The sequence below is a fragment of the Salmo salar genome, chromosome ssa06 (genome assembly GCF_905237065.1).
Source record: "Salmo salar chromosome ssa06, Ssal_v3.1, whole genome shotgun sequence".
Lineage (NCBI taxonomy): Eukaryota > Metazoa > Chordata > Actinopteri > Salmoniformes > Salmonidae > Salmo > Salmo salar.
The window spans coordinates 77996953-78013166 of record NC_059447.1 but is presented as its reverse complement, the minus strand read 5'-3'; the positions used below and the strand labels follow the sequence as shown (position 1 = coordinate 78013166).

At 43.1% G+C, this 16214-nt stretch overlaps 1 protein-coding gene across 3 annotated transcripts in view; it reads left to right on the top strand.

The window, feature by feature from the left end:
- The window catches only part of LOC106608122 (CYFIP-related Rac1 interactor A), a 43032-nt gene that overhangs the window by 21336 nt on the left and 5482 nt on the right, over positions 1-16214 (top strand). The window contains exons 2-10 of one of the 3 annotated variants that reach the window (XM_014205860.2): positions 5891-5945; positions 12281-12360; positions 12554-12633; positions 14292-14413; positions 14711-14816; positions 15027-15163; positions 15298-15375; positions 15645-15761; positions 15996-16075. In XM_014205860.2, the coding sequence (XP_014061335.1) occupies positions 12561-12633; positions 14292-14413; positions 14711-14816; positions 15027-15163; positions 15298-15375; positions 15645-15761; positions 15996-16075 (713 nt within the window). In that variant the 5' untranslated portion in view covers positions 5891-5945; positions 12281-12360; positions 12554-12560. The remainder of the gene's footprint in view (positions 1-5890; positions 5946-12280; positions 12361-12553; positions 12634-14291; positions 14414-14710; positions 14817-15026; positions 15164-15297; positions 15376-15644; positions 15762-15995; positions 16076-16214) is intronic. The other 2 variants (XM_014205862.2, XM_014205861.2) reach the window with 2 other exon arrangements.

The window sequence follows — 16214 nt, the reverse complement described above, 5'->3', positions numbered from 1 at the left end:
TGTCTGTCAGCGGAAACGCAGACTGAATCTCTCCATTATCATTCCAGAAAAAGTGAGAGGGAGAGGAAGAGAGGCTGTTTGGTCAGTGAAGTGTGTGTGTGCGGTGACTAGAGAAGACCACTCTTTTTAAACCATGGGGATCCTCGTGTGTGTCATGATACCAGGTTTAGTATCAAAATGATACCACTCAGGGACGTCACTAGAGATTCATGGGTAGGGGGTCTAAGCCTCTTTTAGGGGGGTTTGGGCATACTCCCCCAAAATGTCTCTTCATCATGTTTTTTTAGAGTAACAATGAATGTAAAATCTATCAAAATAAGGTTATTTTTGGTCAAGGTTGGCTAAAAGTGTACCTGTCTCATAGTTTGTGTTAGACACTGATCTAATATGACTTACTTAAATTCTATCCAAATAAAGATATTAAAGTCCACTCTGTCCCCATCCATCCAACAAAAGGCACAAAAATGGCTGTACTATCGAGCCAAAATACTTTTTGGATGTTATTTTGAGAGGGAGAGATGTGAAGACGTGCAGGTCATATTATACCATTAGCAAAAATCTTTATTTAAATTTCACCCTTTTGTTAATTGTTGCTCAAAATTAACCCAGTAATTCAGACACATGGAACATCTTAAACAGTATCATCCACAATGGGGCAAAACTAAATTCAACTAATGAGCGAAATAAAATGTTAACTGAAAGAATTAGGAATAAAATCTGATTTAAAAAAAAAAAAAAAAAAAGTAAGATCCCAAACAAATATTACAGAACTGCTCCTCCTGCTTCTCTCTCTTGATGCCTATTTTGTGGGTGGACATCAGTGTACCTCCTATTTTTAAAGGTGGCAAAGCGGTCAATAACACTATTGTGGCCCAAGCACTTCTCCCTCAATGGACATGGCTGCAGGACTTGCAAGCCTTTTCTGACCCATTGTCTTATGCAACCAGGAGTGCGGCCGGCGCAGTTCACTAAAGGACCTTTCACAGGAGCAGCTGCTCACAGGATTGGTGAGGGCAACCTGAATGATCTCCTTCAAAGAAGGAAACACATCATCATCCAGGTTGTTATGCACAACAAACATATCTTTTGGAGGACATCCAGCCTCTCTTTTCTGGTCAGGAAAGTTACTGACCACAAACATCTCTTCTGTTTTAACATCAATACTGTAGTGCTTGGCAAACTCGGTTAAGCATGATGTTTCTAGGAAGTTTTTTGAGTTGGGGCTGCATGCCTTTGAGCAGACCTGCATCTACAGTCGAATCGCTGGTCAAGCTCACAAACCATCCTGTCCAAGCAGGGGAGCAACAACTTTGTTTTCATTGTTTGGGAACATGAAAATTCTGTTTCTAAACCCAAGGAGGTCTCCACCACAATCTCCCATTTTTCCTTTGTTTGTGCTTTCTTGCTGCATCTGGAATATTGTGAACTTCAGTGATTTGGTTCGGTCATAAAGTTCTGTGGCAAATGCATCTGTGCGTTTGCCTATCAGTGTGTCGCATACAGCTTGTTTGCCGAAACAAACTTCTGCCAGGTCTAAAGTCTCTTTCTGGAGGTACTTATGTAGTCCCTCAGTTATAGAAAGAAGGGACTGAAACATCAGTAGCAAATACACGGTGGAGAACTTATGAAGCTTTGCTCTCAGACCAACAGCCATGAGGAATCCAATGGCAGACAATAAAAAATAGCAGTTAGTGTCCAGGACTGCATTTATGGACCGTAACTGGCATGCCCAGAGTGTTTTGAGAGCTGTACAAGTTCAGCTGATGCTATTCCAAGTTTGGACTGAGCTTCTTTGAGCTTGAGCTTGTTGGGGTTAACTAGGGATGTACTGAAAAACGAATACACATTCTCCAAGAAACTTAACTCAGCAGCCTCTGGAATAGCCCTGCAAGTATGACACAACACTACATTAAGCTCATGAGCAAAGCAATGTACATAAATAGCCTCCGGATGCAGCACTCTGAAATGTGCTTCCACACCTCATTTGGACCCACTCATGACAGCTGCACCATCATAGGTCTGTGTAACGCACTTTAGGCCTGATATCCCTCTCATTTGGAGCTGCTGTTGCAACTCATTTGCTATCGATTCGGCATCAAATGACTTGATTTCTGCTAGTACTAGTTAACGCACCTTAACTGTCCCCTCTGTCACATACCTAACACAAACTGTTCAGACTGCCCATCCCTGGCCTCATCCGCCATAATGGCATACATTCCAGATTTTGACATCTGAGACCATGGTGTCCATAATCTCTTGAGCACAGCATTCGATCATGTCATTCTGAGATTCTGGAGAGAGAGATGTCGCATTTGTTGGAGTATTGTACCTTTGCAGGAAAGGGTCAAACTCCTTCAAAAGCTCCATACATTTAAGAAAGTTCCCTCTATTTGTGCTTTCACTAGATTCATCATTGACACGGAAAGAGTCCCTGTCTTCCTAACATTGATGTGACCGCAACAATTCTCCTCAGATATACTTCCTTCTCTCTGCAATATCACTAGCATGGGCAGATGTTAAAATCTGAGCAATGTTCCCATCACTGCTAGTTGCCTGGTAGCTTGCCATGCCACAACACTGTCTCTGTGTTTGTGCCATTTCATGTTAAGATGCGATGGAACGGTTGACGGGGGAAAAAATCACACAGAAAATATATTGACTAATATATTGATTTATTTAGGGGGGGCTAATGAATATTTTAGGCCTAAAGACGTCCCTGATATACTGCAAAAAATGAAATCATATTAGCCAAAGTGTAATATGGCACATGATCCAGACAGAAACTCGGCTACTGTTCAATCGTCGGGCATGTTTTGAATTCAATATCATTACATTAGACATTTTCTACATCAGACATGTATGTACTCATGAATCAATTATATAATACATTTCACTTAGATTTGTAAAAACAAACTACATAACAATATAATGGTAATAATTTATTTGAATGGTACATCTCAATTGATAAACTGGGTAAATGAAGAAGTAGCCTAGGTCTATTCACAATACAGGTGAATGCATATTCAATAGGAGTGTGTGCATGCATTGAGTTATTGAGCTTGTTTTGCCTGATTTCATTGGGCTACAGATGACATACAATTTGTTTCCCTTCCATTTGGGACTTATTTTATTGAACTGATCAACAACCTTTGCATGAAGGACGCTTATTTTCTAAAAGTGTGCGCTGTCTCTTTAACCAGTCATGGCTTCATTCAGGAGGTAGTCAGTTTGCTGAGGCAATAGATGGGTTAGCTGACAACGTCACTAAAACGATGTGCACGCTTCCATGGGGCAGAAGTCAGCATGTTGTGATGGCCAGATTGCTACAAGAATGACAAACTGCCATGTGGGGAATCGTGACTCGTTTCATCATGTCCTGTTTTGACTGATTTCATATCTATGCTAATATTGCAAAGCATTTGCTAGCTAGCTAACCAACAGCTGTAACAATGTATTTGAGACAAGTGCTCATTTTGCAAATGCATTTGTTTTCAATAAACATTGAAGACAATATAACTTACATGTGGTCAACAATCTAAGCCAACCCCGTCTGTTTTGCCTCATAGTTGCGCATGTGTTGGTTTTGTTGCAACCAACCTGTCTATAGATAGTTATACTCTGAGTGGTTCGAGCCCTGAATGCTGATTGGCTGACAGCTGTGGTATATCAGAGCATATACCACGGGTAAGACACATTTTTTACTAGTCTAATTACGTTGGTAACCAGTTTATAATAGCAATAAGGAACCTCGGGGTTTGGTATACTGTATGGCCAATATACCACGGCAAAGGGTGTTGTGTCATGCCAAAGAACAACCCTTAGCCGTGGTATATTGGCCATATACCACCACACCTCGGGCCTTATTGCTTAAATAACCTATGGGAGTGATGCGAGAGAGACCGATTAAAAAAATATATGTATATGTTTTGCTGGCAATTAGCTTTGAAATTGGCTTATTTTCTTTCTGGTTTCATACACGCTATAAGAGACACATCGGCTATGCTAATAGACAGAGTTGATCCGTGAGACATTTGACAGAAGTACCGAAAGGAACAAAATTACTAGTACCAAACCGTTTTTCTGAAGTTTTGGTATACTGTGCGACACTAGTGTGTGTGGTGTGAAACCATGGGGATTCTCCTGCGCTCCACTATGACCATATAAGGAGTGCTGCTCAGCCCTCCCCATCCATCCATTCATCCTCTCTTCCCGCACTCCACAGCCAGGCAGGTTTGGTGGAGGGAGTGAGGAATATTTTCTGTGACAGATGGGAATCGACGTAGAGGGAGCAGATGTCTCTTTCTGTCCACTCCAGAGTGATAAAGGTGTATTGTGACCCACCAGAGCTTTGGAGGCTAAGGGGCTGTCATTAGGACCAGAGGCCCTAAAGCAGAGCTATCATCTGGGGCCGCCTTAGGACAGGAGCTGGTCTAAGGGAAACCCAGTAGATTGAGGTGTGTGTGGGTGTGTGTGGGTGCACGCGCACTTGCGTGAACAATGCAAGTCAACAAAGGATTGGTGTTTTTTGTCGTCTCATTGAAACCAGGTCAGCACGTCTCTCCTTGGCTGGGCTGTGTGGACAGTCTTCAGGGTTGTCCAGTTGATTTGCAGCTCCTCTCTTCTGGTGACTTCCCTGCCGACACATTGGCACACAGTGGTGGGAGAAAATGGTTGCTTGTTTGACTGCTTTTGAGGATTTCTGACAAATGTCAGCTACATTACATATAAATGGCCTTTGTGGGTATTGAGGATTTTTTTAAAACATTTTGTACTTCCACATTTAGCTACTCTTGTACATCTGTCTTTTAGTCTAGTCTGATTTCCATTAAAATTCCTCAATATTACATTTGGCAGATCTGATGGTGAACAAGACAAACAGTCATGGAATTCAGAATCTTGATCTTTCCTGGAATGATCCGATTGATCTTTCCTGGCACATTACTGCTGTGTGTTACTAGTCTAGATGCACAACACTGTCATACCACTAGGGCTGGGAAAATACCAGTATCACGATGCCCGTTAGTATCGTGGCAAGGAAACAAAAACACATCACAAAGCGGATTTAACTTATTCAGGACAACAGCCCTAATGTTGAAAACAAACGTCATGTTGTCATCCAGAGTCACATTTGACTTATTTTCCAATCTATAGCACACAATTTTACATACAGAAGGTTTTTAAAGGACGAGTCTGCTTCGTGTTTTCCTTTTTGCCATGGAAAACATATTGCGATACTGGTATCATCACTGCCCTGCGCAACACAGGACCTTTTTGTTTTGAAGTGTCTTTTTACAGTAAGCCTATGCCATGCCTCTATTTACAGTAAGCCATACAGGCCTGCAGTATGTGGGACAAATACAGAGTGACATTGTTGCTCTACACATTTGAGTCATTACACAGAGGCAAACTGTTCCATCTGACATGTGCTCTGTGGCAGTCCCTGTAGTCGTGATAGGCCTTATCGTGAGTGTGTGTGTGGGCACGTGTGCTCCTGCCCTGCGGTCTGGGTTTTCAGTGGGCTAGGACTTGGAAGATGTCGCTGCTGGATATTTAATAGCCCAGTGAACATGGGACAGCCGAGAGATGCGTTATTAATTATCGTGCCTCCGACAGCTGCTTTGTTGTTTTAGAATGACGCTGTCACTTTCACTCCTGAATCATTTAGGTACAACCCAGGAGAAAGTTGATAAACGGATTCCTAGTACTGTTCGTTGTTGGGACACACAGACATACACACCTAGTCAGAGGCACAACGAGAACAATATGTGGTCATACGTACCCTTCACTGTTGATGGAACGCTCATTGACAGTGCTTACTTTTGGATGTTCAGAACTCTGTATAAGGCAAGACAATGAGATGGTGACAAAAGTGTTCTGGATTGTTTTTCAGAAACCAAGAAGAAGTGGATGCTCTAGAAGGGAAGCAAAGTCCTCCTCCAGATACGGTACAGTAACACATTTCATCACATTGTTTAGACATTCCTGGATTCATAGTGTCAGAGTAGTAGGTATGCAGATCTAGGATCCGTTTTGCCTTTTAGATCAGAAAGATGACATGGTATCCTAGATTAGCACTGCTCCTCTGAGGCTTGGTGAAACCTGGCCCTAACCACATCACCGCACTTTACTCATTCAGTGATGCCTAACAACCCTGTAACAATGCTACTGTGGTTATCATGATAACATGGTACTTACCGCTAGTCTAAGATTAGCCTCCATTTGTTATTTAAAGTACAGGACTTTCTCTTTCAGTCTGTTGCCATGTTGTCACAGCTTTAGGGTAATGAAGACCGAAACATGTTTGAGGTGGTTGATCAGACCCAGGTGAGGCTTACTCCTGCAGTAAAACCCACTTTAGAGTCCATGTAATGTTTAAGGCCAGGGTCAGGTTCAGTAGAGCAGTTTTGCAACAGTAGAATATGAATCTAGGTTCTTATTGCACAAGTTTACTGTTGCACATCCTCAGTTCTATAACACAACATGGGAGTAGGACTTAATGTTGGTCTGGGCAACCACCCTTCAGGATTTAGTTAGTAATTTAAGACCGTTATGAAATATGTACACCAAAATGATTTCCTGGTTTCAACCCAGAGCAGAATATGTTGTGGTTTGTGTTTGTTTTCTCTGGACTCGCTCTTTTCCCCAACGGAGGTTGTTTCAAATCTTAACGCAGCGAGAAAAGTGGTTTTAGCATGCTGCTCGTTTGTACTTTAATTGCACTGAGCGGGTTTAATTACAAAGCACAATGCGTGACGCCTTTGTCCCCGTTTCCACAACAGTACAGTATTGTGGAATGTATTCAGCACCTCTTTACTGAGGACAACAACTCTGTCACAGCAGAGAAATGAAGTAAAACAAACATTTAGACTTTTGCATTAAGACAGACTTAAAGCAGTATTCATTTCTGTCTTTCTAAAAGACTTAACTTTAAAATATGGGTTACGATGTTACACAATGGCTCTTTTCATAAAGCTGGTGAAATAAGACCTCTTTATTGAGGTATTATGTTTCCAGGTTGACCCAGTCCAAGACAGGAAAGAGAGATTCAATCATTGGTTTTCAGGTTAAAACACGCAGATAAAGAGTTATGACAGTGGAACCAAGCCGTTCTGAATCCCCCTCTACATACGTACCATTCTGTCAGTGAGAGGCTTCATAGGGTTACACTGGGAAGGCCTTGTCTGGTAGCAGGAGGTCTTCTGAACACTACCACAGACACATCCCGACCACCAAGGAGTCCTCGTTCATTATCACTGTCAGCTCACTGCAGAGGCAGGTCAAGAGGGGGAGGGAGAGTGTGTGTTTAAACATGTCATAGTCCCTGATTTTCAAAGGAATTTTAATAGGAACATGTTTGTTTGTAGTCAGTGTTCCTGACTTTAGGCCTTCTATGCAGAACATTTCAGGTGGTATTGAGGCCAATTACCATTGGTATTTATCCTGCTACCAGCCACTTTTTACCCCTGTTTACATGTACACCTACCTCCGCCACTCCAGTATCCCTGCACATTGGAATAATGGTACAGCCACAGACCTGTATATAACTTTATTGGATTCTCATTAGATAAGAATCTATTTTAACACTTTTATTCTGCATTGTTGGGAAATAGCATGCAAGTCAGCATTTCTCTGTACTGTTTTACACCTGCTGTATCCTGTTCATGTGACAGACTTTGAAACGTGAAACTAGGCACCATAAAGATGATTAATAGTACACTAATAATACAGCTAGTCAGCACATTGATGTTACTATGGTGATACCCACTATCCCCCTCCTTCTCTGAATTATTAGCTTGTGCTTGTTTAGACTGGCCCTGGGCCTGGACTTGTTGATTCTTCATTTCTCTGTGCGACACATGAGACTGAGACAGGAAACGCTAGTGAATATCCACCGTCTAACTGATAACCAGCCAGCCAAGCCAAGGCAGAACCCCCATTGTGTTCCACGTCCTCCTCTGCCTCTTTACCAGGCCTCGCTGGGATGACTGCAGGGCTCTAACTCTAGTCCCAGAGAGGAAACAGAGGGTACGGGCTTTTGTTCCAGCCCTGCACTAACACGACTGATTCGTCTAATCATGTTGTCAAGAATCTCTACAATTGAGACCATTATTGGATGAATTAAGGTATGGATGGTGGAGAGAAGCAAACCTAGTGGTATACTCTAGTATATCCTGCCTATTCACGGGAGGATTGTACTGGGTATAAGCACCATGATGCAACACCACCCCCTAGCAGCAAAAGTGGTGCTCTGTTTTTGAATTGTAGTATGATGGCTCACATGCAGATATGTGCATTATTTCCATATTTTCTGTGGATTACATTCCCAGGAATATGTGAGAGGCTAAAGATGGCAAATGGAGTTTGTTGACCGGTTGACTTACACTGCCTTCAGAAAGTATTCATACCCCTTGACTTATTCCACATTTTGTTACAGCCTGAATGCACCCATCTACACACACTACCCCATAATGACAAAGTGAAAACATGTTTTTAGAAATGTTTGTACATATATTGAAAAAAAATATATACAGAAATAAATCTTTATATAAGTACTCACACCCCTTTGCTATGACACTCCAAATTGAGCTCAGGTGCATCCAATTTCCTTTGATCATCCTTGATGTCACTACAACTTGATTGAATTCCACCTGTGACCAATTCAGTTGTTTAGACATGATTTAGAAAGAAACACCTGTCTATATAAGGTCCCACAGATGAGTGTATGTCATAGCAGAAATTATAGTCCAAGGAACTTTCCATAGCTCTCCTAGATATATATATGGGGAAGGTGATGAATCCATTTCTAGAATGATGAAAGTTTCCAAGAGCAAAAAAATATGGAACGACCCAGACTCTGCCTAGAGCTGGACGACCGACCAAACTGAGCAACCGGGCAAGAAGGACCTTAGTCAGGGAGTTGACCAAGAACCTAATTACCACTATACAGAGTTCCTTGGCTGAGATGGGAGAACATGCCAGAAGGACAAGTCTATACAGCACTTCACCAATCTGGGCTTAATGGACGCGTGGCCAGACGGAAGCCACTCCTGAGAAAAAGGCACATGACAGCACACCCAAGTTTGAAACAAAAGTATGTGAACGATTCTGTGGTCTGATGAGACAAACTTTGGCCTGAATGCAAAGCGCTATTCTGGAGAAAACCTGGCACAGCTCATCATCCGTCTAATACATTACATTTACGTCATTTAGCAGACGCTCTTATCCAGAGCGACTTACAAATTGTTGCATTCACCTTATGATGTCCAGTGGAACAACCACTTACAATAGTACATCTTTTTTTGGGGGGGGGTTAGAAGGATTACCCCAGGTATTCCTTAAAGAGGTGGGGTTTCAGGTGTCTCCGGAAGGTGGTGATTGACCCCGCTGTCCTGGCGTCGTGAGGGAGCTTGTTCCACCATTGGGGTGCCAGAGCAGCGAACAGCTTTGACTGGGCTGAGCGGGAACTGTGCTTCCGCAGAGGTAGGGATGCGAGCAGGCCAGAGGTGGATGAGCGCAGTGCCCTTCTTTGGGTGTAGGGACTGATCAGAGCCTGAAGGTACGGATGTGCCGTTCCCCTCACAGCTCCGTAGGCAAGCACCATGGTCTTGTAGCAGATGCGAGCTTCAACTGGAAGCCAGTGGAGTGTGCGGTGGAGCGGGGTGACGTGAGAACTTGGGAAGGTTGAACACCAGACGGGCTGCGGCTTTCTGGATGAGTTGTAAGGATTTAATGGCACAGGCAGGGAGCCCCGCCAGCAGCGAGTTGCAGTCATCCTACCATGAAGCATGCCGTTGGCAGTATCATCGTATGGGGATGCTTTTCGGAGGTAGACTGGGAGACTGGTAAGGATAGAGGGAACAAGGAATGGAGCTAAATCCTTGATGAGAACCTGCTTCAGACTGCAAGCAAAGATTTACGTTCCAACAGGGCAATGACCCCAAGCATACAGCCCAATCAACTCTGGAATGGCTTCAAAACAAGAATGTAAAAGTCTGAGTGGTCAAGCCGAAACCCAGATTTGAATCCCATTGAAAAATCCCCAAATCCAGATGTGCAAAACTGATCCAGATATACCCACGACGACTCAAATCTTTAATTGCCGCCCAAGGTGCTTCTATAAAGTATTGACCCTCTGGGGTGTGAATACTTTTTACAAAATTAAGAAACATGTTTTCAGTTTGTTAATTTGCAGTATTGTATTTGGATGCGTGAGTATTTTTTTTCATTTTGAATTTGGGCTGTAACACAACCAAATGTGGAATAAGTGAAGGGGTATGAAAACTTTCTGAAGGCAGTGTAGGTGTGCATTCTGTGTAAGTGTTAGACTATCACTGTAAAGATCTAACCGTAAGAGATGAGGGAGACGTGTGCTGTGATGATCATATGCTGAGCAGACTGTAACCGTGGCTCTTTGTATCACCAATCTAACCATCAGGAATCTGGAAAGAGCAGCATTAATTTGTGACTGTATTGTGTAAATTCTCTAGAATTCAACACCTGGAAATATACAATAGTACAATATAGAAAATTATATCTGTTTTACTGACACCCTTAGCTTTTGGACTAATCAAAACACCGGCATAAGTAGACACACAGCCAATAGGCCAATTGTGATCATCTCCCTAAATCTGGCACTCATTTACTCTCCCTGTTCTGTTTGGTCCAGCAGGGACTGCATCAGATCACCCTCTCTTAAAGCAGTAATCATGTTCACTAGCCTCTGTAGCTAGGCCGCTGTGTAATTATTTGTTACAGTGACCACCCGCTAAGCAGTGCTTAACATTGCCTATCCTCTGGAAATTACTACCGTCTTGTTGCCTCCAATGAAACGGTTTAAAGAGTAGTTCAACTGGCGTTTAAGACTTCACTAGCCCTTTCTGGGATCTTAAAGGACTTTATCTTCTAATGACTTGATCAGAATGTTATTCTACCCTCTGTTTCATTTCCTTAGGCCTTTAAATACACATGCACAGCCACGCACACACTGTGAGACATGGAGGAGCCACTGTTATTCCATTACACATGCCTAGTACATGTGTTCCATGAACACCTAACCACACAATTCAGAACTAGCTAAATCACATCACTAGGCCTATATCTTGATGTTGTGTAGAGGACACCCTCGGTTAATACTGGAGCGTTACCACACGCACTGAGGGAACCTAATACTGGAACGTTACCACACGCACTGAGGGAACCTAATACTGGAACGTTACCACACGCACTGAGGGAACCTAATACTGGAGCGTTACCACACGCACTGAGGGAACCTAATACTGGAGCGTTACCACACGCACTGAGGGAACCTAATACTGGAACGTTACCACACGCACTGAGGGAACCTAATACTGGAACGTTACCACACGCACTGAGGGAACCTAATACTGGAACGTTACCACACGCACTGAGGGAACCTAATACTGGAACGTTACCATACGCACCGAGGGAACCTAATACTGGAACGTTACCACACGCACCGAGGGAACCTAGTACTGGAGCGTTGCCGCGCGCGCCGAGGGAACCTAGTACTGGAGCGTTGCCGCGCGCGCCGAGGGAACCTAGTACTGGAGCGTTGCCGCGCGCGCCGAGGGAACCTAGTACTGGAGCGTTGCCGCGCGCGCCGAGGGAACCTAGTACTGGAGCGTTGCCGCGCGCGCCGAGGGGAACCTAGTACTGGAGCGTTGCCGCGCGCGCCGAGGGAACCTAGTACTGGAGCGTTGCCGCGCGCGCCGAGGGAACCTAGTACTGGAGCGTTGCCGCGCGTTGGTGAGAGCAGGGTTTCCCAAACTCTGTCCTTGGGACCCCAAGGCAATACACAGCTCATGCAAACTATCAAAGCTTGATGATTAGTTGATTTTTATTTGAATCAGCTGTGTAGTGCTAGGGCAAAAACCAAAACGTGTCCCAAGGACCAAGTTTGGGAAACCCTGGGTTGGAAAATGCTAGTGGACTGAATGTTTGACAGCAGCCTGTCTCTGAGGAAACCAATATTACCAGTCCTGCCTCTGAGATGTAGTCACTTTTTCACTTTACACAATTATTGTCACTGTGGTTATCCAAGTCTCTATAAAAGGGAGAAACAAGTTGAAATAACCTTTTGTTGGTGTGCTTTGTAGTACTGTGAAATGTATTCAAAGGGGATTACAAATAAATTCATTCTTTTTAATCGTTGAATGTTATTTCTACTGTAGTTCTCTTGAATCATTTGACACATTGCATTTGTGAATATATTTAAATGTGTCTAAAAGTATTTATTTTTGTTTTTATCATTTTTGATCAGGTTTGCTGGAATGGGTAATCTTCTAAAAGTCCTTACAAGGGAAATAGAGAACTATCCACATTTTTTCCTGGACTTTGAAAGTAAGTCTGAAGGAGGAGTGTGCAGGAGTTTGACTGGAGGTGTAACCATGAAACGCTTCCCCCAGTCAGTCAGCAAGTGGTTTATATCTATGGGTCCCCTCTGGACATAAAGCTGTGTAGGTGTCTGTCTGTACCTGTCTCTATCTCTCTAACACACCACACCTCTTTCTTCTCTGGCTTTCCTCTCTTTCAGAAACCAAATGGGGAATCTGTTAAAAGTGCTCACTTGCACTGAACTTGAGCAGGGACCAAACTTTTTCCTTGACTTTGAAAGTGAGCACAGCTGAGTTCTTCTTCCTTCTCTAGAGTTTTACTTCAGTAGAGCTCCTTTACTAACCAGGGTTTGGGGACAGTTCCATTTCAATACGCTTCCAATTGCATAACTGCGAAGTAACAATTATTTTCAATTAGGATAATTTTTTCATTGGCCGAATTGAACTGGAATTAATTCTGACCCTGTTACTAAGCTACCTGCATGCTTCATAGTCTATGCTCCTAGAACGGCCCATTGCTTGTCTATCGTCTAATCAATGCATGCACCATGCATGCACCATTTCTTCATGTCTAATGGCAGCAAATTATGCATTATCAACAAAAAAAACTAAAACTGATGTTATCCTATTTGATGTTTAATATGTCCTGATGTCCTGACCTTTCAGTGCTGTGCTTTTCCCTGATTTAGTTGTCCTGGAGTAGAAAGCAGAACTAGGCCCAGATTTAGTTAGAGCTAACATAGTGATCGTAAGCCATAGTCATGTTATTGTATATCATGTAACATCTGGATGTGGCTAAGCTGTATGTCTGTTGCTTCATTGCCTTGCACTCTTCCTACACATGATATAGGCTCGAGACAGCAGCTGAACTGTTATCATAATAAAAGATACTCTTGGCTTAAATGACACAGAGAAATGGGAGAAACACTCACACTAAGCATATTCCTTAGTAGTATCCTAATTCACTCTCGTTGTCATAGAGAAAGGGAATGTTTTACAATGCATTTACTCTCCACAGTCATAGTATTTTGACATCAACTGATGTTCTGTCGGGAAATAATGTAGGTTACTGACTGACTGTGTGTTAGCTGCAGCTTCTAATATGAAAATGCCTTGAGTATGATTAAGAGCTTGCCATCTAAAGGGCAGAGCTATTAGCCGCTGCCTTGTAGGGAGCAGCTCTTTGTGCTGCTATTATCCTGGCAGATCCCATGCTGCTCTTCTGTTTACCACAGAGTAGCCTTTCCCTGTCTCATGCTTAGATGATCTTTGAACCTAGAGATATTAATGTTTATGTCATGCTTGCTGAATGTTTTACAATTCCCTCACTAAAGTATATTGTATCATGCTATTCGTTGCTGAGATTCTATTCTAAGCCTTAGAAGTTGTATTACGGTGTAAGAAAATGCCCTATGCATACATGCATGATTGGTTTTTGACAACCAAATAAAGGTATACACATAGTTCCCAATTCCTGTTAAAGGACAGTTTGTATCACATAATCATTGAAAACCAAATTGTCAGAATGTGTATGAGTTTAATGTCCACCCCAGTACAGTGTTGTTGTGTTGTCTATATGCTGCCTGCTAGCTAGCCAGGCTAACTGTTGTGTTGTCTATATGCTGCCTGCTAGCTAGCCAGGCTAACCGTTGTTATGTTGTCTATATGCTGCCTGCTAGCTAGCCAGGCTAACCGTTGTTATGTTGTCTATATGCTGCCTGCTAGCTAGCCAGGCTAACCGTTGTTATGTTGTCTATATGCTGCCTGCTAGCTAGCCAGGCTAACTGTTATGTTGTCTATATGCTGCCTGCTAGCTAGCCAGGCTAACTGTTATGTTGTCTATATGCTGCCTGCTAGCTAGCCAGGCTAACTGTTGTTATGTTGTCTATATGCTGCCTGCTAGCTAGCCAGGCTAACTGTTGTTGTGGTGTGTGTCAGATGCACAGCCCACAGACTGTGAGAGAGATGTATGGAACCAGGTGAACGCGGTGCTCCAGGATTCTGAGAGCATCCTCTCTGGCCTACAGGCCTACAAGGGAGCCGGACAGGAGATACGAGAGGTATGTATATCTACTGGATATGCTTACACACACACACACACACACACACACACACACACACACACACACACACACACACACACACACACACACACACACACACAGTCGTAGGCACAGGCTATGCATATTCACACTCACAAATGTGCGTACACACGCACTCAAACAAATCTATAAATATAAAGCTCAATTGATGATTTCATACCAGGCATCTCAGAATGGTTTCCATTACCCATTTTTTTTATATTCCGTATAGATGATGTATATTTAACCATGGCGTCTGTCACTGTTTCCGCCCAGGCCATTCAGAACCCCAATGACATGATCCTACAGGAGAGAGCCTGGAACTCAGTCTGTCCCTTAGTCATACGACTCAAAAAGTTGTACGGCTTCTCGCTGAGACTAGGTAAGTCCAACCTTTATTCCTCCACGAAGAAGCACTTAGCGTGCCGGGGGATGACATTTTAATTACTAATTAAAAATAAAAAAAATACAACCTCACCATTTTCCTTCTTCAGGTGTTTGAAGAGGGCCCTCCATAGCCTGCTGGAGAGCCTGGCGTGTTTAAAACTTAACGCATGTTTGTAATGTATTAACTGTGTTTCTTCTCCTGTAGAGCGGGCCCTACAGAGCCTGCTGGAGTCCCTGACATGCCCCCCGTACACCCCCACCCAGCACCTAGAGAAGGAGCAGGCTCTGGCCAAACAGTTTGCTGAGATCCTTCACTTTACCCTGCGCTTCGACGAACTCAAGGTCACACACACGTCATTTCAAACTGTTAATTTCTGTACACAAGTGCAAAGTTAGCAACGATTTTATTCCCTCTTGACAATTGACAGTTCCCATGTTGTCTGTTGGAACTAAATGATTGTCCTCTTGACTTTCAGATGAGAATTCCTGCCATCCAGAATGACTTCAGTTATTACAGGAGGACCATCAGCCGAAACAGGATAAACAACATGAATGTGAGTCAGAGAGAACTGTTATGACGGTCATGTCTAGGGTTGCAAAAAATCATGTAACTTGACCAATCTTCCAACAGGGATTTCTGAAAAACCTGGTAATTTTTGGAAAGTTACCAGAATTTTGTGACCCTAGTCATGTCCGTTTTAGTCTGAATGTGACAGAATAGCTTGTCTGTGTTTGGCCTGGTTAGCAGTCCTCTGTTGACATCCACTCTGCCTTTAAGCTAAAGATGGATCAGATGTTGACCCTCTTCCTGTTTTGTCTTCAGTTGGATATAGAGAGAGAGGTCAACAATGAGATGGCCAACAGAATGTCACTGTTCTACGCTGAGGCGACGCCCATGCTGAAAACCTTAAGCACAGCTACGACAAACTTCGTAACAGAGGTAAGAGACTTCCTTCTTATTGTTAGCTGCTCTGTGAAAAGAGTTGATGGTTAGATTTGTGTTAACTTAAGTTAATAGCAGCACTGTCTATTAGAGTTCAGTTGTTACTCCCTGTTCAGTCAGATTGTGAAGCAGGTGGGTGTTGTGTTGATAGTTGTAAGTTAAGTCTGGTTCCCTCATTTCTTCATCATTTTCAGTCTGATGGTTTGTGTTGTTACCTTGTTATATCTCCAGAACAAGACATTACCTCTGGAGAACACCACTGACGTTCTCAGTACAATGGCCAGTGTCTGTAAAGTCATGCTGGAGACACCGTGAGTTGACTTGATTTGCTTTACCTGTAGACATTTAGCAGAGAGACTATTCAGAGTGAGTCTGTTTATCAATGCCGCGCTATAAACAACTGTTCAAGGTGTACTGTGATTTGGCGTGCGTGTGTGTGCGTCTCTCTCT